The sequence below is a fragment of the Crinia signifera genome, chromosome 3 (genome assembly GCF_055691185.1).
Source record: "Crinia signifera chromosome 3, ASM5569118v1, whole genome shotgun sequence".
Taxonomy (NCBI): domain Eukaryota; kingdom Metazoa; phylum Chordata; class Amphibia; order Anura; family Myobatrachidae; genus Crinia; species Crinia signifera.
The window spans coordinates 196,795,674-196,822,471 of record NC_139219.1 but is presented as its reverse complement, the minus strand read 5'-3'; the positions used below and the strand labels follow the sequence as shown (position 1 = coordinate 196,822,471).

General features: G+C 44.5%; 1 protein-coding gene across 1 annotated transcript in view; it reads right to left on the bottom strand.

Annotated features, from left to right (window-relative positions):
* Positions 1–512: 512 nt before the first annotated feature.
* SLC17A5 (solute carrier family 17 member 5) overlaps positions 513–26,798 on the bottom strand; it is a 79,953-nt gene continuing 53,667 nt past the window's right edge. Inside the window, exons 8-11 of the mRNA XM_083177202.1 lie at positions 17,349–17,481; positions 9,803–9,950; positions 7,454–7,544; positions 513–2,899 (exon numbers count right to left, since the gene is read on the bottom strand). Coding sequence (XP_083033328.1) covers positions 2,762–2,899; positions 7,454–7,544; positions 9,803–9,950; positions 17,349–17,481 — 510 coding nt within the window. The 3' untranslated portion in view covers positions 513–2,761. The remainder of the gene's footprint in view (positions 2,900–7,453; positions 7,545–9,802; positions 9,951–17,348; positions 17,482–26,798) is intronic.

The window sequence follows — 26,798 nt, the reverse complement described above, 5'->3', positions numbered from 1 at the left end:
ACACAAGATCACCACCGTTTGAAATCTGTATGTTTTATGTTTTGTATGTGTAAACGTTTGTGTGGTTGTAATTGGCTCATATATTTTAATTAAAAACAAATAAAAAGGTAATTTTTAAAATAAGAATCATATCAAATACAAGTTGTGCCCCAAAAAAAGAGAGAGTCTTTTTCTGTCTTCTTTATGCAACATAATATCACTCTCCAGGGAGCACCTCCACATACATGACGAATCGATACGATTGTATCCAATATACTCTTTTTCATTGTGGAACTTTACATAAACTCACACTCATTCTCTTGAGTTATCACAGTGAACACTTGTACACGGACAAAAAAAACCCCTTTCCCTTATACCAATAAGATCTGCAGATAAATCTGCATGTGTATGGCCACCTTTAGGATAAGTGTCTGCTTGATTATTTCCAGATGAAACATCAAAAAGTAGGGATTTGAACAGAATTTTCTAAAATTCTCAAGAAATGTTAAAATATAAATATATATACCACAATATAGGTTAGGATTTTTTTTTTATTGCATTGTAGTGTCATTTGCTAAGGACCCAACAAAACATAACTAACATAACATTGACAAATTACACCAGTTCTACATAGAAGGCACTGTGTTTATACCACTACTGCCACCTTGTGACAAAAATGTGGAATCATTTATAATGACATTTCACTCAAACATTTGCCACACAATGAATTTGAGTGTATTGTGGACCCAGGTAAAACAACATTACTATGGAATGCAGCATACGGACTAGCCAGGAATGCAACACTTACACTTAGGGAAAAATAATTCATGACATAAAAACAGACTTGTATGCACTGTACTTTTGAGTGAAGTAATTCTATTCAATAGGTCATACAGGTTGGGTGTGGGTTTCTGGCTTTTGGGATGCTGGTGGTCAGTAGACTGACATTGCCACCCTGATGTGTACAATCCCAATATCTGCTAGGTAAGTATTCTAGCCCTCCTCTGCTACCCCCCCCTCCCTAACCAGCTGTACCTGCAGCCTAACTCACCCCAGCCTATCCCTAACCACCCCCTTAGTGCCTAACAATAAGTCAGTTTCTAGTGCCTAACCCCCCTGCAGCCTAATCCAAACAACACCCCATTGTACTTACCCTAACCATTCCCCCCATGCCCTAACATCCCCTATGGTGCCTAAACATAACTCCCTCATGGCCTAACCCTAACCAACCCTGACATACGTACTGTCGTAGGGGATGCTGACAGTCAGGATTCTGGTGTCGGCATTGAGGGCAGTGCCGGAGTTCCAGTGACACTCTTCTGACAGCATTGGGAATCTGGCATCTGTATTCCAACTGCCGGCACCCCCCAACGTTGGTAAGCAGAGTGCATCAGAGTCATGCAATAGACATTGTTGGAGCAGTACAGACAGCCACATAAGCTTGAGTTATATTCTTAGCCACTGAGAGTACATTTTTTGATTTGTTGGCAGGTGAGCAGGATCCCTTCTAAATACATCATTAGTGTTACAACGTCTCTGCATTTGTCTGGTATTAAGTTTCATTTCTTACTATATTCTGAGTGAAACTCCCCAATCACACCCCTCCTCCTACACTTACATTCTCAGGGACCCTGCACCCATTTCCACCTTCTGAGGTAATGAGGGGGGCATCACCTGCTCTTGAAGCATTAATTGTGACAATGAGATGTGACATTATTTCCCAACACCATACTACTAAACAATTGCCAACCTGGAGGAGTACAGTAGGTACAGGTAACATGACAAAAAAAGAAGCTGGCTCTCCATTTTAGCAGCTCGTCCCAACGTCAGGACTCCATGGTGTAAACAAGAACACTGAACAAGTGCCAATATCACACACAAGGTTTTAGATGTGCCCTCATCCTGGTGCTCTAGGTGACTGCCTAGGTTCTTTGACTGGTAGTGCAACATTACATGATAATGTATACAGTATGGTGTGTACCACAATGCTGTGCTTCAATATAGCATTCATCCAGAGAATATTACAAGCTGCAATGTCGCATACACGAGGGTATTAACGCAAAGTCATTAAGGAGCGTTCTTGAAGCCCATAAAAAACAGGCTTTGACTCTGATAAATGAAAACATAATATACATGAATAGACTTGAACATGTACACATGTGTTATTCAGATGATTCAGTGGATATGTCTGTAAACATGTTTTGATCACCATCTTCCTTTCATAAGATAAAGTCAGGTTTTAATTGCGTAATTACTTATTCCCTTTACTTCACATGTAAACAATTTGGAATCATTTTTTTGTATAGCTCATGATTTCCCAGAGGCTCACATAGGATCACCATCTTTTCACAAATAGAATGTGTTATGGTTGCAAATTGTTAATTCAGAAGGCACTTAATACATAAATGATCACACTTGTGTCAGCTGTGCTTTGTAACATGAAAGCAACACACAGTACAGTACATCAAACTATGCCACAAACACTAAGAAGAGCACAGTTATACATGTACTAATTGTCTGAGTCTTTGTACTTCGTAAGTGCTTGAAGTAAGAAATTCCCTTTTAAGAATCAGATTCCTCTTTGGAACAAACATTCATATTGAGTTGTCAAAAATTATGAAAACAGGCGAAAACTGTCTTGTTTACAGTCAGCTGACTTATGTAAAGCCTTATTCATAACCTAGGACTCCATCTTGAATTTTAAGTGCAATGTTCGTGTTGAGGACAATTTCCAAGTAAAAGTGAGTCATTCCAAGGCATTCTGTGTATGGGCAACTTGTCCTCAGCTTCTCTGTGGCATATTAGTCCTCACTGCCCAGTCTTGAACTGTACCACTGGCAAATATGGCAAAGAAGATGGCTCCAAAAACATTAATGGCAGCAGCAATGTAGAAAACAACTTGCCATTGTTCAACGGTATTCTGTAAAAAACAACAAATATCCATCACTTATTGTTTGGAATAATTCTAAAGCTCTATAGTGGGAGTTATCATGGCTTTAATGTATTGACATTTATAATAGGCCTGAATCAGTGTAGTACACAAACCTGATTGTTTGCATACTACAAAGATTGTTGTGGGTCTGAGCATGTGCAGGACACGTTCTGTGCATGTGCAAAATGGGTCCTGCGTGGTCATGTGCAGTCCCCCAAGCCACAGCATGAGTGACATGCTGCAACTATTTTTGGGTAGAGAGGGGGCATGGTTAGCCAGTGTTACTCGAAATAGTGGCATGTCACCCACATTTTTTGGGAGTGTTCATGCCAGTATCTGCATCAGAGGGTGAGATTTCCTGGCCTTGCACGCAGGTAGCAGATCTGATGCTGAGTCTTTGGACAGCACTCGGATCTGCAAATCTGCCAGCAGCCTCTCTTCTTCTCAGATCTTACAAAGAATCAGACTGTATGTTACTAGCGTACTTGCTGCATACAGTAATTGAAACCCCCCCCCCCCCCCCCACTGTGCTGTGTGTGCTCCAGTTGCCACCTTTCTCTGAGGCTCTACGGGCCTAGAAGTGATGTGTGCGGGAGGGAGCTCACGCAGACAGCTCGGCAGTGTACAAAGTGAGAATCTACAGGGCCCATACCCGGTGTTGCAGGAGGGGAGGCCACACTCTGGGTCCTGGAAGTGGACTTCCAGTGCTGAGTCCATTGGCCTGGTCATCTGCTGTGCTACCTGGTGCTGGATTCTTGGTGCAGGGTCTGAAGATCTGCGCCATCTTTGAGTAAAGGGATCCTACACTTTGTCAGCCCTTACTATATACACACCTACCTGCCATCTACCCTCTCTATATAAACCTACTTACTGTATACCCGGACTATAAACTGTATATACATTCTTCCTGTCTATATACTGTGTACACCTACATTCTGTTTACCCTCATTATATACTGTACCTGAACTTTACAATCATTATATACTGTATATAGTATATACTGAGGGTAAACAGCAGGTAAATGTATACAAGTAGGAGTCACTTGGACTCTGCCCTCCCGAGTAAGGGTACTACTGTGTGGGATAATGGCCTGATTCAGAGTTGATTGCTAATTAGAAAATTCACAAGTAGAGCGATTATCGAATGACTGCACTTGCATACCGATCCAGTCGTGCACGAGCAAGGGAATTCGAGAAAATGTGTATGGATTGTAATCGTAATCCTTGTACAGTTTGGCTGACAAGAAACCGGCATTTGAGGGTGGAAACCTGCTGTATTCTGGGTGTGTGACAAAATGCAGGCATGCCCAGTTGTTTTTGAGGGTATGAGACATCATAGATGACCACTTCCAGCCTGTCTCAGATTAGTGGATGCCATAGACTCTCACACGTGCATCACACTAAACTCCTTCCTTGCAGGTTCCCTTCCTTACTCTGGAGCCTGCACCATCACTACTCTCTCTTCGTCAAATTAATCTCACTTTAATGTTACAGCAATCCTTATAATCCCATTCACATCACTCCCATAAAAGGCCCCCAATACACTGTTCTCAGAACAAGTCAGACCCAATTTTCCCTGAGCTCTCCCGGCAGCTCCCAGTGAGAGCTCACTAATGATTTGGGCATGTGGTTTATCCCATGTCAACTCCTGGGGAGCTGTGGGGGCAGGAGAGTTAAAAAAACAACTGGGCAGTGGCGGTGCTGGTCTGCACCGAGTGCCCCGGGTGTGTGGAAGTGCTGAGTGGACACTGCCTGCCCCCGCTGCGATGCTGCATGGTCACCCACATACCCCAGAAACTCAGCACAGCCCCTGCACAAAGTTTTACCGCTGGCACACACCTGCAGCAGGTTCAATCTGTAGGGTCAGACCCGATGTGCGGTCCCGTCCAACACATCAGAATTGGGCCGATTTCTCGGATAAGTGTATGGGCACCTTAACTCTGTCTAGATCTCCTGTGCCCCCTGGAATGCCGGATCTGTCTGTTATAAACTGGCCCCCATACATTACCTTTCCATCTCCAACTCCTTGAATATTATTACCATTACTGAAACTCACTGTGACACCTCTTCTGCAACTCATTCTCTGGGGTTCATCTAAGGTGAATTCATCCCTGTCAATATCCCCACAGAATCCTCTGTTTTTAAACCCCGTACATCATAGTTTGGTCTCTCCCAATGGACCTCCTCACCCTCCCATGCGAGTTGGCAATCAATTGATCAGGACTTCACTGAGTGTGGTGATATTTGATCACATCAATTCCAGATTCCCACTCTTGTACCATCACCTATACTCTTTTATCTCTCACTACTTCCCCACCTCTGCCTCCTAAAGCTACCATCACTAATTGTAACTATGTACTAATTGAGGCTATCGACACTGTATCCTTATCCTCCCTGCTCGACTCACTGCTCTATTCTCTCGATCTTCTGTCAGGAACAAGCTATTTCCCTACACAATACCTCCTATACTTTAGCACTCGACTTTGTTGCTCCAGAGAGTACTACATACTCATGCAGATCCAGACCTCAACCCTGGCATTCTAAATGCACCAGAAACCTTCTAAATTGTTCACGAACCAATAAACAGTGGAAGAAATCTCGCTCCTAGGCAGATTTCCTCCATCTAAAACTTCTACTCTAATCCTCCAGTGCTGCCCTCTCCCCTCTCTAAACAGTTTTATATTGCAAGAACCTCATCTGCACCCATTTCTTAAACCCCAGGTGTCTTTGCCACTTTTAACTTCCTCCTCTGCCCAAGCCATGTTGACTTTGCCAACTACTTTAGAATTAGAATTGACTCCATATGTTTGGACATCACGTTCCACCAGATCCTAAGCACCTTTTATATCCAGCATGCCCTTCCCATCCATATTACCAACTATGACTTTTTCCCCTGTATCTTGAGATGCAGTCATGGCCCTCACCTGGTCCTCCTACTCTTCCACCTCCCCACTTGCTCCCCTCCTGCCTCTGCTGCTACATCTCCTTGTGTGTATTGCCTACAACAGTCTTACCACCTTTCATTTCTTCCACTCGCTGCTTGACCCATTTCAGTCTGGCTTCCATCTTCTCCACTCCACTGAAACTAGTCTCACAAAACTCAGCAATGATCTTCTAGCTGCCATATCCAAGGGCAACTACTATCAGCTGCTATTGATACTGTGGACCATCTTCTCCTCCTGCAAATCAGTCACTGGTTTATGGAATACGGCCCTCTCACCTCTCTAACCATTCCTTTTTTGTCTCCTCTCATGACTACCCTTCTACTAACTATAGCTTTCCTCAAAGGTTTTATTCTTGGCTCTCTCCCTCTATATGTATGTACTCTTTTGGTTAACTCATCAGCTCTTTTGATCTCCAGTATCATCGATATGCTGTTGTTTATATTGAAGATACCCAAATCTTTTCTCCCGTGACCTCTCCCTCCTCACTTTGATTCAAAATTGTCCAATTGTCTCTCTGCCATATATTTGTGTCTGTCCCAGCACTTTCTTAAACTGAACATGTTTAAGACTTATCTGACAATTTTGCCACCTTCCCACTTAACCTCATCTCCCACAATTTTATTATCTATTGACAGCAGTACCATTTTCTCTACCCTCAAGTGGACTGTCATAGAGTCCTCCAGGAATACTCTATTGCCTTCAAACTACATATTAAAGTACCTTTCACAGTCCTGCCATTTGCAGCTCCAAAATCTTTCTAGGATCAGACCCTTTCTTACCCAAAAAGCTACTAAGACTACTGTAACCTTCTCCTATCTGGCATCCCTAACTCCCATCTCTCTCTGCTCCAATCTGTCCTCAATGCAGATGTCAGCTCAGCTTCCTCTCTAAAATACTACATCTGCCTCCCCTTTCCTTCAAGCCCTACACTAGCACCTCTTCCCTTTCACAATATAATTCAAGCTTCTGAAACTCACTTGCAAAGACCTAACCCAATCCTCCCCCGTTTACATCTGTGACCATCTTCCTTTACAATCCCACTTGCCTTTTTCGTTCCACAAATCAATGCTGCCTTCCTGAGATGAAATTTCTGTTTCAAATACTAATTTCAGGTGAAATTTAGGGGATATTCAATTAGCCGTAGTAATTTACTGCAGGCTAATTGAAGCAACAAGGCTAATTGAGTTAGCAAGGCTGCAGTTAATGGGGATTTGTTTTATTTTTAGCCTGAGTAGGCTTGACAAGAAATCCCCAATAAATAAACTGTTCTGTGCTGCAATCATGTTCACCATTTACAAGTACGTACATTGAATTCTATATGTTAATGCCTGTTCATTTATGGGGTGAGAAGAAAAAGAGGTTTTAATGGCATAGACCAGGGCGATAAAGCCGGAGGTTACCTTTTTCACCCGGTAAATGATCAGGACTAGTTGATTCTCCCTAAGATATTATTGAACAGTAATAAGGCAACATTCAAAATAAGCTGGTTACAATAAAATGTTGCATAATGTAATACTGCTCTAATTGACCTCCAAATGAATTGTGGAAAACATACTATCCCATGACTGAAACACAAAAATTACTACTACAATACTTACTTCGTGAGTTAAAGCTTTGCCAATAACTGGACCGACCATTCCAGGAATAGTGGCAAATGTATTTGTAATTCCAAGTAATAGCCCAGCAAAGCTGCAAAACATTAATATTGTTTATTTTTACTATTACTATTACAAAAACTGGCATAGCCTATGGTAAACAAGTGTACTTTCCTTCAAAACACACACACACATATATATATATATATATATATATATATATATATATATATATATATATATATATATATATATATATATATATATATATATATATATATATATATATATATATATATATATATATATATCTGAGCTCACACAAGAATGCTCCTTTACAACTCTCACTAATAACTTGTCTTTAGACAATAGATGGTGCAACAAAACTGTGATTATTGTGCTGTAATAATGATATTGCTGAGTAACTCATTTAATCTAATGTTTTATGCTACACTAATTAGAGGATAGTTTTCAGATTTTGTTAAAGAGCAGTTGCAATGGAATAGATTAAACAATATAAATCGGTTTATATTCTACATTAAATATGACAAGGAGACAACACAGGACTTGCACAATGTAAAATCTGTATTAGAATATAGGGGGAATCTTTAGCAATCTATTTCAGTTTCACGTAAACTATAAGGAATTCTGTAAAAATGTCTCCCATGCCCTAAAATTTACATAGACTAAGGTGGGAAATGTGATCAGCACAGATTTAACAAACTTCTATTGTTAACCGTTTTTGGACCAAGTGCTTCTAAAACAATGCCCTCTTTAGATAGTGTTTTTTAGAGATTTTTAGTCTCTTCCCTTTAGCTCAGCTCTGCCCTTCCCAAGGGAAACGGTCATCTGTCAGACCACACTTAGGTCGACAGTCATTAGGTCGACCCTGGAAGGTCGACTGGCCCCAAGGTCAACAGGGTTAAAGGTCGACATGGGCCAAGGTCGACAGTCATTAGGTCGACATGAGTTTTTCACTGTTTTTTGAGCCGACAGACGGTATTTCATGCCCAACCATCCACTAGGGCGTGGTGGGAGAATAAAATAGTGTGCCGAGCATAGCGAGGCACCGTGCACGAAGCATTGCGAGCGAAGCTAGGGGCTGGAGTTCAACTCCAACTGTGTCCATGGTGACTGTGTCGACATTCGGGTAAAAAACTTATGTCGACCTAATGACTGTCGACCTAAACCCATGTCGACCTTGACCCATGTCGACCTTTGACCCATGTCGACCTAATGACTGTAGACATAAGTCTGGTCTGACAGATGTACCGATTCCCTTCCCAACATCTGACAAGTAGTGCAGAAACCGATGCCGGGGATTAGCTTGTGAGGAGGAGGAGGAAGCAGAAGAAGGAAAAAGGGAGGAGGAAGATTATAATATTATTTATATAGCAGTTTTTTTTTCTGTAGAAGGACTCAAAGTGCTTTACATTTTCCTTTACAGCACAAAAAAACAAAACAAGCTTAACAATGGATATTAGTGAAATGCTTGAGAAAACAGGAAAGTCTTGAGTAAATTTTTGAAGGATTCTAGAGTTGAACTGTGTGAGAAAGAGAGTTCCATAGAGCAGGAGCCACAAAGCTGAAAGCCAGACCATCAGATGAGTTTACGGAGATTCTATTTACTAGTCCATCATCTACAGATTGCAGTAATTGAGTGGGTCGGTAAGGATGTAGAAGCTGTTTCAAGTACCATACCCTGGCCATGTAGGTCTTTGAAAGTCAGCAAGCCACCATCTTACAGGTAGCCAGTGAAGGGAACACAGGATGGGGCTTGTTGGTTAATAACCTGGTAGCCACATTTTGTACCATCTGGAAGCGATGCAATTCTTTTGCTTGGGAGACCAAGGTAGAGGTAGAGCAAATATTTTCGCGGATGGTTTATATTTCTTTGGTATCTACTGATCTCCATGTGATTATCTTTATAGCACTGTGTTTGTACACATCCATCTCGTTAAATTAGCTAATATTAATGTTCTCTCAACCAATCTTTATTGCGTTTTAACTGATTGTGTATTCAGTATATATTGTTTGCACTGGTCACCCTTGCTATGCTGAGTATAAGGGCTGTCTATACCTAACACCAGGGTGAGGGTGACTGAGGGCGACCCGGCATAAAATTCTACTAGGCCCACTTTGTTGCACTGAATGTTATCATACATAAATATAAATGTATCAAAAGAAAAATAATCAAACTATTAAGAAATCTATTAATTAAAAAATCAGTTGCTTATCAGAGCAGATGGATAACACTGTAATGAACCTAAGATATACAGCAACTTGATGTCTCTTTTGGTGCAAGATACTTTAGCAATTTCATTAATTTAAAAATGGAAAAAAAACACTTACGACGGTGCAATGTCTAAATGATTTATGTTGTATCCAGACATACTGAATCCTCCAAATGTGGTTGACAGTGTGAGGAATACAACTGCCAGAGTATAACTGCATCCGGTGTAACCAGCCGCCAGCAGGAACACTGCAGGTCCAATCATTCCTAGAAAATATCCAAAATTGGAATTTATATCTAAAATATATAATTCTAGAAATACATACACAAACATACTCACAATTGTATACTGTATACCAGTGGTCTTCACCCTGTGGCCCACTTTAGTTTAAAGGGTACTTGTGTATTATCACGGCGCCCATCGGATACCACTAAATTTAGTGGTATGCGATGGTATATGCAATGCGATATTCACATTAAAATAACTGGAATGTACAATTAAATATCGCATAGCATCGCATGCCAGCAAATGGCATGCAATGCAATGCGATTTTTGATTGTACAAGCACCCTGATGAATGCTTACAATGTTAAATGCACCCCCATTGTCAACGCGACCCCCACTATCAACGTCGGCGGTACACGTCCTCTGACCTTTTCATACCCCCACTATCCACGTCGTCGTGGAGTTGATTTTAGATAGTGCCCGAGCCTGAAGCGTGGCGTGTGTACATGTAAAGTAATCCGCGTCCGCTCGGCACGCTTTGGGCTCGGTGGCTCACTACACTATCTAAAGTCAACTCCACGCCGACGTGGATAGTGGGGGTATGAAAAGGTCGGAGGATGCGTACCGCCACCCCTCGCGGGCTCGCTGCGCTTGTCATGCTTCGGGTTGGCATTGGTAGTGGGGGTAGCATTGAAAATGGGGGTGCTTTTAACATTGTAAGCACCCATCAGGGTGCTTGTACAATTAAAAATCGCGATGCGATAGATGCACTACAATGAAAATTGTGGGTGCCGTGCTAATACACAAGTACCGTTTAAAGTATATATATATATATATATATATATATATATATATAAAAACACTGCCACATGAGGGTGCTGTAGTCCCCTTGGTTGCAGGACACAAGTGAAGTGGCTGGGGAAGGGTGTGTGTGTATGGACATTCGCTTCTTGACACGGTATTGACCACCCCGCTATTTCATTGCGGTCACGGTGGGACACTGAGGTCTGCAGCCTGAACAGGACTGTGTTCAGGCAGGTTCTGTAAGGGGGGGGGGGGCTGTGCTGACAATCTATTGGTGGGGGTTATGTGCTGAGTATGAAGGGCTGCGCTGTCCATCCATGAAGCGCTGCGCTGTGGTTATGGGGGAGCTGTGATGTCTATGGGAACTCTGCTAAATACCACAGCATACAGATGGAGCCACGCTCATCTGTAGTGCCAGCATGCTGATACTACCCATCTCCGATCACCGGGACAGGGACGCACAAGCGACTCACATCTATTGCCACGAATGGGGTGCACGAGCCTCATGCAGACACATGCTGAGAGCGGCATGAATGAGCGTGGCTCCATTTGTAGCTTAGTGGCCCTCAGGCTTCATTGAAATTTTTATATGTGGCCCACACTGTCTTAAAGGTTGAAGACCCCTGCTGTATACAGGGTATCTGTATACATGCACTGGAGTTATTGTCAATCTTTATAGAAAACACATTTGGATCCTTCTTAATCCTAGTCTTAGGCCAGGTACACACCAGTGTGATATTGCTGTATCGGAACAAATCATGCTAGTGTGTATCCCGCTGTCGTGGGTGGCAGGTGACATCTTCTTGAACAGCTGTGCTGCATGGCCAACCAGATTATATCGTATGTGACCCAGTGTACTGTAATGAAGGACAGAATGAGGGACTGATCGTTACATTGGGTAATGTATACTGGCTACAGTGTAGGGCAAAGGGAATTGGCCCAACTATCGGCATGATAACCCATCATGCAGGTCTGTTCCTGGCCTCAATAGATGAAGGGGAATCATTTTTAATTATATGCTGATCACACATTTTCCTGGAGTCATGATATGTGTTGGAAGAATTGAAGACAATCAGCATTGTAATGTAAAAGAGGCAAATTACAGATTTACTTTCAATGATTTACAAATGATACATTTTCTATTAAAAAAAACAAATACAATGACAAACTTTATGAAACAGGTTTGTGGAAGTGAATCATTTCCTGAGCAGAGATTTCTGAGGACACCAGTAAAGTAACTGCTAGCGCTCATACATAGTAATTGCTGTGGTGTTCTCGCTGGAGTCAGGAAATTGCGTGGGCAGAGAAGACTCTCTGTATATCAAGTTCACTTTAGTTCTTGTGGAAAACATCTGAAACCATGTAAACTTTTTTCTTCTTTTTAATAAATGTTTAATCATTTACTCTCCAGGTAAAGGCCCTGTCTTTTCTGTAACAACCACTAACCAGAAAAAAAGTTTCTGTGTAATTTTAACAACTCTATAGTACATCCTTGGCTAACGGTGCATATATACAGCGTGATTTGAGCTTCCGATTTTAACTCTATAGTCATAATCGGAAGAAAAGTTTGTACAAATAGCACAGTGGCCCTTATTTTGGTTCATTCGCAAAGGCAAATTCCTTCTCAAATGGACAAAACCATGTGCACGCCAGGTGGGGCAGATGTAACCTGTGCAGAGAGAATTAGATTTGGGTGGGGTTTTACTTCAAAGTGAGATCTATATTGCAGTGTAAAAATAAAGCAGTCAGTATTTTCCCTGCACAGAAACAAAATAACTCACTCAAATCTAAATCTCTCTGCACATGTTACATCTGCCCCCCTGCAGTGCACATGGTTTTGTCCGTGAGAAGGAATTTGCCTTTGCGACTGAACCAGAATAAGGGCCAGTGTGTATACAGCTTGCGATGCTAATGTGCAGTCCTGTGGGTTCGGCATTGCAAGAAAAAAATAGACTGTTGGCAAACCAATATTTTACTATACTAAACTTCCTTCTGATGAAACCGCTGTGTTGCTATAGCAGAGAAACCCGTCCAGGGTTGGGGCACTTAAATATCCCATACAGCAATTGACCATCTGGATGGGCTTCCACTTTCTTACCGTGCAGAAAATAACTTTCCATCGGCTGGCTTCCACATTGCCATCACAGCAACTTTACTTGCCTAACATCGCAGCTATCTTCAGTGCACCGACACTTACCATCCGAATAGGATGGCTCGCTCCCTGCTGAATATGTCAACGGATGATGGCCCCCGGGCGGGTGTAGCTAGAGCCGCTTGGACGACTCCTATACTGCTGCTGCAGGACTTGTGTCCATAACGACTCACAAAAAAGGGTACTTGTGAGTTATCCGGGCTGCCGATTTTGTCCTTAAGTTTAGTTAACTTAAGGACACCCGACCGACGCGATGCCCACGATTTAGCTCCAAATCGGGGGCATCGCGTCGGTAGTGGCCGTTATAAGGGGCCGCGACGCGATGCCCCCGATTTCCCATAGACAGTAATGTTAAAAGACACGATATCGGGGGCATCGCGTCGGTCGTGGCCGTTATAAGGGGCCGCGACGCGATGCCCACGATTTCCCATAGACAGTAATGTTAAAAGACACGATGGACCCGATTTCCCATAGACAGTAATGTTAAAAGACGCGATGGACCCGATTTCCCATAGACAGCAATGTTAAAATAAAATTACAATGTGAAATTGGGCAATATGTTTTTAAAAAAAACGTTTCATGGCCCCCCACCACCGTTAACGCCACCCCGCTATTGACGCCAACCCGAAGCGTGGCGAGCGCAGCGGTACGCGTCCTCCGACCTTTTCATGCCCTACTATCCACTAGGGCGTGGAGTGAGAATAGAATAGTGTGGCGAGCGCAGCGAGCCACCGAGCCCGAAGCGTGGCGAGCGCAGCGAGCCCCGCGAGGGGACGCGGACACCTGTGAAGCCCGCAAGGGCACGCGGATACCTGTGAAGGTGTCCGCGTGCGCTCGCCACGCTTCGGGCTCGGTGGCTCGCTGCGCTCGCCACACTATTCTATTCTCACTCCACGCCCTAGTGGATAGTAGGGCATGAAAAGGTCGGAGGACGCGTATCGCCGCCGCTCGCCACGCTTCGGGTTGGCGTCAATAGCGGGGTGGCGTTAACGGTGGTGGGGGGCCATGAAACATTTTTTTTAAAAACATATTGGCCAATTTCACATTGTAATTTTATTTTAACATTGCTGTCTATGGGAAATCGGGTCCATCGCGTCTTTTAACATTACTGTCTATGGGAAATCGTGTCGGAAATCGGGTCCATCGTGTCTTTTAACATTACTGTCTATGGGAAATCGTGGGCATCGCGTCGCGGCTCCTTATAACGGCCACGACCGACGCGATGCCCACGATTTCGGGCGCGATGAAAAAATCGGCAGCCCGGATAACTCACAAGTACCCAAAAAAGGTATTGCTGCTTATTTCCCGCTGTGGGATGTTTTTGTTACCTTAAATATCAGCTGATATAAACTGATCTATTCAGACAATTTCTACTTCTACACCCATTTCTGCAAATTAATTAATTTGAGATACCGGAGAGCTATCTACTAATCTAAACTATTCAATCATCCAGAGTATATCACTATAATTAAGCATGAGACACTTTTAATGAAGGTAGATCCCACAACTAAATACAATATTACCCCAGAGTTGGTCTTATTGAATACTATTAATAATATACATTTTTCTCGTTAGAAGTGTATTACATTTTTATTAATTAAATGTTCATATTGTGAATATATTTCTTTTTATCCTATTTGTTTTTTATATAAATATATGGTACTCTTTACCTAGAAGGGCGCCAACGATCAAAATCGTGGTCATCGCGGGTAAAAATCGCGGTGATCGCGGTCATCGCGGGCATCGCGGGTAAAATTGGATGGTCGCGATGCCCGCGATGACCGCGATCACCGCGATTTTCCCATAGGGAACAATGTTAAAAAAGCTGATTGACCGCGATTTCACTGTTAAATGGCTCAATTGACCCGATTTGGCCATATTAACCCTGAATTAGGCCCAATTAACCCTTAAATGTCCCCCCCAATTTTTTACGCCACCCCACGATCCACGCCAACCCGAAGCGTGGCGAGCGCAGCGAGCCCGCGAGGGGCGGCGGTACGCGTCCTACGACCTTTTCATGCCCTACTATCCACGTCGGCGTGGAGTTGAGAATAGAATAGTGTGGCGAGCGCAGCGAGCCACCGAGCCCGAAGCGTGGCGAGCGCAGCGAGCCCCGCGAGGGGACGCGGAGACCTTCACAGTTATACGCGTCCCCTCGCGGGCTTCACAGGTGTCCGCGTGGCCACGGACACCTGTGAAGCCCGCGAGGGGACGCGTTTACCTGTGAAGGTATCCGCGTCCGCTCGCCACGCTTCGGGCTCGGTGGCTCGCTGCGCTCGCCACACTATTCTATTCTCAACTCCACGCCGACGTGGATAGTAGGGCATGAAAAGGTCGGAGGACGCGTACCGCCTCCCCTCGCGGGCTCGCTGCGCTCGCCACGCTTCGGGTTGGCGTGGATGGTGTGGTGGCGTAAAAAATTTTGGGGGACATTTAAGGGTTAATGGGCTCTGTGGCCCATTTAACATTGATTTCTATGGGCAAATCGGGTGGATTGAGGCATTTAACACTAAAATCGGGTCCATCGCGGCTTTTAACATTGCTTCCTATGGGAAATCGGGAGCATCGCGTCGCGGGCATCGCGGGTACGTTTATGGCCGGCCGCGACGCGACCGACGCGATTTTTCAGGTTTAACATGGTTTTCAATGGGAAAATCGCGGGCATCGCGTCGGTCGCGTCGCGGGCAGGCATAAATGTACCCGCGATGCCCGCGACGGGCGCCGTACTAAGTAAAGAGTACCAAATATATCTATCGATTCCAAAATAAATTTCCCAATCATGTGGCTCTCTCTCTCTATATATATATATACACATACATATACACACATACACATACATTTATCAGTAAAAACTTAATTGTATATCATTTCTCTATATACTGTATATAGTCTAGTGTTCTAGTGTCAAGATGTTCTGGACTCCAGGGAGTTCGAGGGAAATTGCAGTCATAATCATACGTAGCCAAAATCTCATTGTGTGTATGCATTTTTTTTTCTTTAGAAAAGTTCTAGTAAAGACATTTTTAATCTATTTATTAAAGCATATAAACACAGTAATCACTGTACATATATAATGATAGGGGATAATATTAAATATAGAAGAAAAAAAAAGGTACTTGTTTCCTAGCATGGCGCCACCGATTTTGATTGTAAGCATCGGGTCGGAAAATCGCGATTGTCACGATCGACCCGATTTTTACATTGGAATCAATGTGAAATGGTCCCTGAGACCAGATTTTGCATGGATTTTAATGTAAAATGCCCCAAAACACCCCATTTTCATAGAAAACCCCCCTGATGTTCCAAATGCCCCCCATTGTTAACGCCACCCCGGTATTGACGCCAACCCGAAGCGTGGCGAGCGTGGTGACCTTTTCATACCCCTACTATCCACGTCGGCGTGGAGTTGAGAATAGAAAGTGTGGCGAGTGCAGCGAGCCACCGAGCCCGAAGCGTGGCAAGCGCAGCGAGTCCCGCGGATACCTTCACAGGTATCCGCGTCCCCTCGCGGGCTTCACAGGTATCCGCGTGCGCTCGCCACGCTTCGCGTTCGCCACACTTTCTATTCTCAACTCCACGCCGACGTGGATAGCAGGGGTATGAAAAAGTCGGAGGACGCGTACGTTGGCGTCAATACCGGGGTGGCGTTAAAATGGGGGGGGGGGCATTAACCATACTTTTTACACATATTCAATGTGAAATGGGCCATATTGGCCCATTTCACATTGTCACCTATGTAAATTCGGGTTGACCGACGCGATCACCCCGATTTTCACTTTATAATTTATTTAACATTGTTCCCTATGGGAAAATCGCGTTGATCGCGATGGACGCTATCAACGCGATCTTCACTTTTACCGGCAATTGAGCTTGTTAAAGTCAGAAAATCGGGTCCATCGCGTCCATCGCATGCCTTAAGTATCTTAACTTAAGGCATGCGATCAACCCCGACGGGCGCCGTGCTGGGAAACAAGTACCAAAAAAATTATAAAATCTACAATGCAAATCCAAATGGGGATGAGGTGGTTGTAATTTGTTCATAAATAACAAGAAAGCTTTGAAAATTTAACAAAAAAACTTGGATTATTTGCAAAATCCTGCAAAACGCTATCCAGACAGAGAGCACACATACAGTAATACTCATTACAGATATACTATGGGGAGGGGGACCGCTAAAGGTGTATTATCACTGGCTGATATTTTAACCATTCCAGCAAAAGGCTGATATATTGCTGGTCCGTCGGCCTATGTTTTGCTGCCCAAGTGGTGGTGATTGACAGCACAACTGGGCTAGGTCATGTAAATGCCCATCCACGTGTGATCTCAGTCACAACTGATTAGGCAGTGTGTCTACAGAACACACTGCCTGATCCATCTAATAGATCTGCAGATAGACTGATCATTAGGTGTGTGCCCAGCTTCAAAGTTACGAATGATTGTATGTGTATTAACGTCACAATTCACTGACTAATATTTAAACTTACCCAATGTGTTAAATATTTTGCGGACAGCTACGGTTGAGAAATTTAGCCTCTCTCTCATGAGGTCTGCAATGTAACCAGTGATGTTCATACACAACCAACACCCAAAGTAAGGTAGTGCAGAGAGAAAACCATTCTGTAACAAAGCAGACAAACACAATTAGCCAAATAACCGATTCAGTCAATGGAGATAATTACAAGTACAATGTAAGAGCAGTGGAATGAAACGTTTTCCCATGTATTATTTATGTATATGTTCCATGACTGACCAATGGTAAATACACAGACATCTGATAGGTGACTAAGGGTGATTGATAAACAGCTAGCCAATCAGCTCCTAACTGTCATGTTATAGGTTGGGGTTGAGTCATGGCAGATTAGCTGGTTGTTTATTACTCTCCATTTTAACATTTTTGTAAGCTTGAAGGTGTGTACACACGGTGTGATTTTGATTGCAATTCGATTCTGATTCTTTTGGGATCGAATTTAACAGCAAGCACAATAAATTTGATTTAGACTATATAGTGCAGATCTGTACTATATAGTCTTGCCTGCACAGTCTATTTTACTGTTAATTTTACGCTAAACGGGAGCATGCATTGGGATTGAAATGAGGCTGAACACCAATCGATGTCCATTTGATTTCGAATCGATTTTGACTACATAGTTAAATAACATACTACATCTTAAATAAAAGCTATACTGTTCTGCAATGCACTTTAATTTGCTTCATAAATGGGGAATAATTTACGAAGTGGTAGGTAGGTTAAGATTTTGAACCTGATGAGACTCAGTACAGCTTGTCGACGGGTTCCAAGCCCAAATACAGCATTTAGGTCTGTTTGACCTGCTAAAAAAAAAGTTAGTTACTTAGTTTCAAAACCCCTATTCCACTGCAAATCAGAGAAGCCTATTAATTTTTGTGAAAAAATAACTCATAGATGACACTGGACTAATTGGTCAGTGTTGCAGCTCCTGTCCTCAGACAAATCTAAATGCTTCCATTTTTTTGTAAGAGAGCAGTGCTATTTTTGTAGAAAAATAGGTTCAGGGACTCTCTGGGAAGGAGCAGAGTGGGTGGAGATGTGGGCTGAGCTATGTGGGGGTGGGGTTTAAAACTGTGTACAGATTAAGAGAGGAGGACTGGCAGAGAGGGATAGAGGAGGAATGGCAGACCTCGGGGTGTACAAGGGGACTAGTCAAGGGGGGTACACTGACTGCCTGTGTCACACAGACAGTCAGACTTAACTCAGGCAGCCTGCTAGTGATATCATGAAGCCTGGTCAGCTGTCCTTGATGTTGTCCTGCTGTGGGTAATCAAGCATTGCTATCATAGTATTCTGTTCACAGCTCCCTGGAGGCATGGTCTAGTTCTGGGGTAGCCAACCCTAGTCCTCGAGAGCTACCAACAGTGCATGTTTTGCAGGTCTCCTCACAGAATCACAAGTGAGCTAATTAGCTCCATCTGTGTATCTTTTAAAATGTGTCAGTGATTAATGAGTGCAGCTGTGCAGCAGCTAGGTTGTCTGGAAAATGTGAACTGTTGGTAGCTCTCGAGGGCTAGGGTTGGCTACCACTGGTCTAGTTTGAGCACAAGAGGGGGATGGACATCAGAGACTGGTTGCTGCTACTGAACTATATTAACCCCATTGAGTGGTGTGTTTTTCTGAGACGGGACAAACCTACCAGGGCAGGTTTGTCCTACCCCAGTAAAACCCACCACAGAACGTAGGGGTCCCCCTCACCTCCGCTCCGGCGTTTGTACAGTACAGACACGGCAGCGGTGCTACAATAGCTCTGCAGACCCCCCCCCCCGGCGCCAACACTTACATATTGCCTCGCCGCCACCGCGGGGCTATTGTTACGCCACTGTTACACTTACTAACTCATTGTCACCCTCTTTGTTTCTTACCCTCTTCTCTAGATAGTAAGCTCTCATTCCCTGTGTTTCCCTGCATTACTAGGGCAGCAAGGGTGGTCTCATGGTTAGATCGGATGGATAGGGAAGAATTATGTTTTTGTTGGTGCACAGAGGTAAATTATAGAGATGTGCAGACTAAGATTCCAGAGATCCGAGCCCCCACGAACGTCATCATTCCGAGCCCAGTTACGAGCAGCGCTCGGAGATTCCCGCCTGACTCGGGTCCGTCCGCGTGGTCAGAACGTCATCTCCCGGCACCGGATTTCGTGAGACTTTAAATAGCGGCTGCTGCGCCCGCCATCTTCACTCCAGTCTAGTAGTGGGTTGGGAGAGGGTGTATTGGTGCTGCTGCTGCTGGGGCTTAAACTTGAGCTTGACCTTGAACGCAATATTTTTTAATCGCTGGGGCTGTCTCTCAGTGCTGCTGTGTAGTCTAATTGTGTACTTGTAGTACTACTGTCTCCTCTGTGCGGTCTACCTCTGGTGTGCTGTGCTGTAATTAATTATTTGGTACTTGTTTCCTAGCACGGCCACCACGATTTCTATCGCGTTGGTCGCGTCGGGTGCATACCAAAACGCACACGACGCGACCGACGCGATGTACCCGATTTCTCCATAGGCTTCAATAATAAAATAATTTAACATTGAAGCCTATGGAGAAATCGGGTCCATCGTGTCCATAGGCTTCAATGTTAAATTATTTTAACATTGAAACTGAGTCCATTTAACATAGTAAAAAATGGTAAAAGGGCCAATATGGGCCATTTCTCATTGGGTATGGCCCCGTCATGTGTGTAAAAAATAATGGCCCCCCATTGTGGCCGCCACCCCCACGATTGACGCGAACCCGAAGCGTGGCAAGCGCAGCGAGCCCCCCGAGGGGCGGCGGTGCGCGTCCTCCGACCTTTTCATTCCCCTACTATCCACGTCGGCGTGGAGTTGAGAATAGATTAGTGTGGCGAGCGCAGCGAGCCACCGAGCCCGAAGCGTGGCGAGCCTTGCGAGGGGACGCTGATACCTTCACAGATCCCTGCGTCCCCTCACGGGCTTCACAGGTATCAGCGTGCGCTCGCCACGCTTCGGGCTCGGTGGCTCGATGCGCTCGCCACACTAATCTATTCTCAACTCCACGCCGACGTGGATAGTAGGGGAATGAAAAGGTCGAAGGACGTGCACCGCCGCCCCTCGCGGGCTCGCGTCAATCGTGGGGGTGGAGGCCACAATTGGGGGACATTCTTTTTTACACACATGACGGGGCCATACCCAATGAGAAATGGCCCTTTTTTCGGCCTTTTCCCATTTTTTCCTATGTTAAATGGACTCAGTTTCAATGTTAAAATAATTAAACATTGAAGCCTATGGACAAATCGGGTCCATCGCATAGGCTTCAATGTTAAATATTTTTAAAAATTGAAGCCTATGGAGAAATCGGGGGCATCGCGTCGGGCGCGCATAGGCTTCAATGTTAAAATATTTTAACATTGAAGCCTAAGGGGAAATCGTGGGCATCGCGTCGGTCGCATCGTGTGCCTTGTTAAGGCACACGACCGACGCGATGTACCCGAGTACTGCTTTTTTTAAAGGAAATCGCGGCCATTGTGTGCCTTAAAGTTAAGGCACACGATGCCCACGATTGTGGCCGTGCTAGGAAACAAGTACCAATTATTTTATTCGCTGGGGCTGTCTCCCCAGTGCTGCTGTGTACTCTGTTCTCCTCTCTGCTTAGGAGAACAGTCTAACTGTGTACCTGTAGTACTACTGTCTCCTCTGTGCTGGGGCCTACCTCTGGTGCTGTGCCTGTAATATTATATATTAATTAATTATATTATATATTTAGTCCACTGGTGCTGCCTGCACTGAATCTGCCAGTATTATTTAGTTACTCAGTCCACTGTCCCACAGAAGCACTTAAGTTTATTGATTATTTGAACAACACCACATTTGGTTTAAAATTCACTCACACTATTAGTTATGAGCACATTTCTTTTTTGGATATTGCCCTACACATTGAAAATAATAAAATTGTGACCTCCACCTTTGTAAAGGAGGTTGATTGCAGTAGTTATTTAAACTACAAGAGTTGTCATCACCGTCCCTGGGTAAATAATATACTATTCCTATCCCCCTCTTGGGAATTAATTTATTAATTTTTAAACTTGTTGCGGTTTACTTGCCATTGAAAACATACTATACCATGTAATGGTTTTGCTGTTGATTGCATATGCATGTTGAAATAATTAAATGACTGAATACAGGTGACTACACACCTCCGTGAATCTGATTGGTGTTTAGTCTTTTAAAAACCAGCAGAATACTAGGGGCAGTATCTTCTGATGAAACCGTCAGACCTGAAGGCCCCTCTCCCCACTTGGCTGTCACCTGCCACCAAGCTGGACCTTGCCAAACATGGGATACCTTGATCACCTAAGGAGCCCCCCAAAAACAGGGCTGTGGATACGGAACTTTCACCTGACAAGTGGAGCGCGGCGGATGCCGTGAATCAATCGACAGGAGTGGAGGTAGCTATACAAACGAACTGTGTTTCCGTTGTCCGTGTAGCGTCTGCCCCCAACTGGGTTTGAGCAGTCGGCTCCCTGACGCAGTTAGCTGGCTTCGCTACTGCGGTCAGGTTCTGGATACTAAAGCCGATTATTACATCTAAGGCTACCCGCTACCTCACACTGTCAGGACCGCTCCTTCACCATATAAGCTCCTTGTAGGTGACTGTCACACAAGTGAAACCATAAAAACACTGGTGCTGCCTTGCATTTAACCCTTAACTGGTTATACACAGATTATCGCTCAATGTGTAGCCCTCTAACTACAACTAAAATCTACTTCTCCAGATAAAAATCGTCCGATTTGGACTATTGGTGTACACAGTTAAAGATTGGAAGTATAACATCTATGTGGATTTGAAACTTTGAAGGCTAAGATATCCAATATTGGAGTATAATACCTTGCAAGGTTCTTGGCGATAGACCACCTGGCATAAATTGGATGGTGTCATCCACCTCCCCCCCCCCCCCTATTTTATATTAAACTGTAACAGAATTGTATTTATGTACTAACTGTTATTGAATTTTTTTTGTGTGTAATATTTTAGAACAATACACATTAATTTAAACGTGTGTTTCTTGCGCTCTCTAGTTTTTACTATTTTCTTGTGCATGTGTAGCGATTGTTAAGGAATCAGGGAGCCTTAATAGAGAGCAGCAAGCCACACATTATTGAATTTATCAGTGATATATATATATATATATATATATATATATATATATATATATCAGGTATAGTATATTGGTGCGCCCAATTGTCCGGCTTTCCCTTCCCCTTCTTGGTTTCCCCCGATACCGTGTGTATAAATATATCACACGTCTGCCGGAGGTTTACCAAGTTGGGATCAAGAGTGAGCCGGGTCAATAATATTGTTGTTTCTGTTACAAAAGCAGCTGGAGAAAGTGAAGGAGGAGCTAAAGCGTAGCGATTCCGCAAAGCATGTCGCTATTGTGGATGAAGCCCTCCATACGCTTTGCCAGGATACGAGGGTGGTCAGTCTGTTAAAGTCAGTGGAATACATTTTGGCCACAGTGCTCGATCCTCGGTTTAAAGCGTATGTTGTGTCTCTGTTTCCGGCGGACACAAGTCTACAAAAGGTGCAAAGACCTGCTGGTCAGGAGATTGTCATCTGAAGGGGACTGTGACACGGCCCCAGCTCCTCCTTCATTTTCTCCCCCACCTGTGCCTGTGAGGAAACATCTGCGATTTCCCACACAACCCGCTGGCGGGGATGCAGGGCAGGCAGGAGGGAGTTTGGACATCTGGTCCGGACTCAAGGACCTGCCAATGATTGCTGACATGTCTACTGTCGGTGCATTGGATGCTGTCAACATTGAAAAAATGGTGGATGATTACTTTGACATGTCAGACAGTCCTTACCTGTACTGGCAGGAAAAAAAGGCAGTTTGGAAACCCCTGTACAACCTGGCTCTATTTTACCTGAGTTGTCCCCCCTCCAGTGTGTACTCCGAAAGAGTATTCAGTGCAGCGGGGAACCTGGTCAGTGAGCGGCGAAGGAGGTTGCTTCCGAAAAATGTTGAGAAAATTATGTTTATAAAAATGAATTATCAATTATTCAATGAAGACCAGGAATTGCCTCTAGAGATTATAACGGGACCTGTGATTGTGGAGTCCAGCGGGGACAAATTGATAATCTCTGAGAATGAGGAATTACACACTGAAGGGGGCGAGGAATCGGAGGAGGATGAGGAGGATGATGAGTGACGATGACATCTTGTTGCTGTAGAGCCAGTTTATACAGGGAGATATTATGAATTGTTTTTTTGGTGTGGGGGCCCAAACAAACCAATCATTTTAGCCACAGTTTTGTAGGCCCTGTCGCTGAAATGTTTGGTTTGTTAAAGTGTGCATGTCCTATTTTCGCAACATAAGGGTGGGTGGGAGGTCCCAAGGACAATTCCATCTTGCATCACCATTCATTATTCCTACTGCTGAGTCATTCATATGTGGGACTTGTCTTTTCAATGCATACAACTGTTTGCATTCCACTAATGAGAGTAATTGATTGCTGCACCAATCGCCCACTGCTGGTTGCAGCTCTCACCCTGCATTAATTTGGGAGTCTGCCACTGCAGCCTTTTTTTTGGAGCCTTGAGACTTTTAGGAATGCTGTACTAGCCGACACCTTTAGGTGGACTCTGGTCTGTCTTGTATCAAGCACAGTGGTCTCGTGTGCATGAGATTGTTCTCTGTCCTCTTTTAGAATTGTGTTACGATCACCATCTTCCTGGGTGAGAATGTGATCTCCCTGACCCTCAATATAATATAATTAACTTTATTGGCCATGTATGCTAGGAATTTTCCTGGGGCAACCTCCATATAGCAACAGGCCTCAGAAACACTCCGCCCATATAGCGGGCCTTCAACAAAGGGAGTCTCTCCAGTACTATCCCCGATACTGCAGGTAGGGGTACTAGGGGCCTCTGGGCGCTGGACGTGCCTTGCAAGTCTTATTTAGGGATCCATCCGTGGTGCAGGCCAGCAATGGGACCACACCATGTCCCTGTAGCACGGTACCCTGGGGGAGTCAGGGCTGGGGCAGGATGGGTACAGGCTGAGTGGGGGTAGGGCACCCTTGTACTCTGCTGCTGTTGCCGACTCCGGCCGGTAGCGTCTCCCTGGTGTCACGGCTGGCACTCTGCAGGGCCTCCCTCATGATGCTGGCTGCTGGCTCTCTCTGTGTGCGCCACTGTCCATCACCGCCGGACCTACCGGGCGGGTGATTAGTGTGCGACCGCTCTCCGCTCTCCTCTCCTGTCAGTCACATTGCTCGGGACCTCGCAGCAGCACCCGCTCTCCTCCGGCCACTGTGCAGCTTCAGATGTCGCTGTCAATCACCGCCGGGTCTCCTGCACGGCAACGCTGCCCGGCTCTCTCCTCTCTAGCGGGTCTCACTTCTGCACGCTTCCAGACTGCGCACTCTGCTGCTCTCCTCTCTGTGGATCTTTAGGGTGCCCAGCGTGTCTTTTCTTTCTAAGCACGTGTCAGCCTCTCTCACGCTGCTGCAAACCCTCCTCCGTCATGCTGCACAGTTTCAGGTCACCTCTGACCTCTCCTTTCGCGCTCCCTGGGCAGTCAATCAGGGGGTGTCAGGCTCCCTGCACGTGGACTGAGCTGGGGCTGTTTAACCCCTCACATCCCTGCAGTTTTCCTCTGAGCAGCATTGGCTGCAATTAAACTTCTTTGAGGGCACAGGGGCACTCCAGGGGCACAGGGGGTATCCTGTAGTGGGGTTCCACACAAGACCATTCACACTTTTATAAATATGGCTATACACAGGTTGTTCAGTCTGCCATTTGAGATTGGGATCTTTCAGCACAGAGACAAACTGCACATCAGGATCAGGCAAGTTGTTAAACGGGGTTTCGACCATGAATCAATCACATCATTAAATTAATTAATAATCAATCAATCAATCATAATCAAGCCAGATAGGGGTCTTGTTAAATATTAAACTGACCAAAACAGATACACACACAACTAGTACTGCTTCATCTACCTGTCTGGTCTGGTGCCCACTGCCTAGTACTGCCGTATCTACCGACTGGTGCCTAGTACTGCCTTATCTACCGGTCTTGTGCCTAGTACTGCAGTATCAACCGTGTGGTGCCTAGTACTGCCTCATCTACCTGTCTGGTTTGGTGCCCACTGCTGAGTGTCATTCGTATGAGGGACTTGTCTTTTAAATGCATACAACTGATTGCATTCCACTAATGAGAGTAATTGATTGCTGCACCAATCGCCCACTGCTCCTCGGCTGCACTGTGTAAACAGTGCACAATCAAGCCAGAAAGGGGTCTTGGTACTTGTTTTGAGGTTGTAGCAGGGGAGTGCAGCTACTCTAACACCTTGAGCGAAGATCAGTACTTCTCTACCGGCAAAGGACATCCTCCTCGACAGAGCGAGCAGCTTCACGAGGGATGCATGTGAAGCAGTGAGCAAAGGGAACACCCGCCTAGCGAGCCAGATCACCTGAATCCACCCTAGCGATCAATAGAGTTACAGAAGTCGCAGCCAGATAGAACTCTTCCAGCTGCCACCTAGTCATTGATTAGCCCCCTCCCCTCCACCCATTAGGCAATGATTGACGAGACGAATGGTAATAAATAATAAATGAATAATTAATAATTACAAAATTAAAAATCAGATGAAATTAATTAATTATAAATAATAAACACAATCAAGACAGATATGGGTCTTGTTAAATATTAAACTGACCAAAACAGATACACACTCGCAGAACAAATCAGTGCGGCACAAATTAATAATCATGAAATTAATCAATCACATCATTAAATTAATTTATAATCAATCACAATCAAGACAGATAGGGGTCTTATTAAATATTAAACTGACAAAAACAGATACACACTCTGCACCATCGAGCAGGTGATCGCTGACATGCCAGGTGCAACTGTCTTTAGCACCCTGAATGCCAAGTGTGGGTTTTGGCAGATCCCTCTGGACAGAGCCTCTTCCTTGCTTACTGCCTTCATGACCCCTATTGGGTGCTACGTCTTCCTCCGCATGCCCTATGGCATCACCACGGGCAGCGAAGTTTTCCAGCGCTGCATGGAGCAACAGTTCGCTGGCTCTCCCTGTGACATAATAGCTGTCAGCATCCTTATCTGCACAGCCGGGTCCATCAGTTACTGCCACTGCTGCAACCAATGCTCTTGATGGTTTACATTACATTTTCCATCTGCCACCTTAAAATTGATTAGCCCCCTCCCCTACACCCATTAGGCAATGATTTAAGAGACGACTGGTAATAAATGAATAATAATCACAAAATTGAACAGATTACATTAATTAATCATAATCACACAATCAAGCCAGATAGGGGTCTTGTTGGATGTTAAAGTGATCAAAACAGTTACACACTTGCAGACAAACTCTGTGCTGCACAAAATGCCCACCGCTCCTTGGCTGCACATGGTAAACAGTGCATG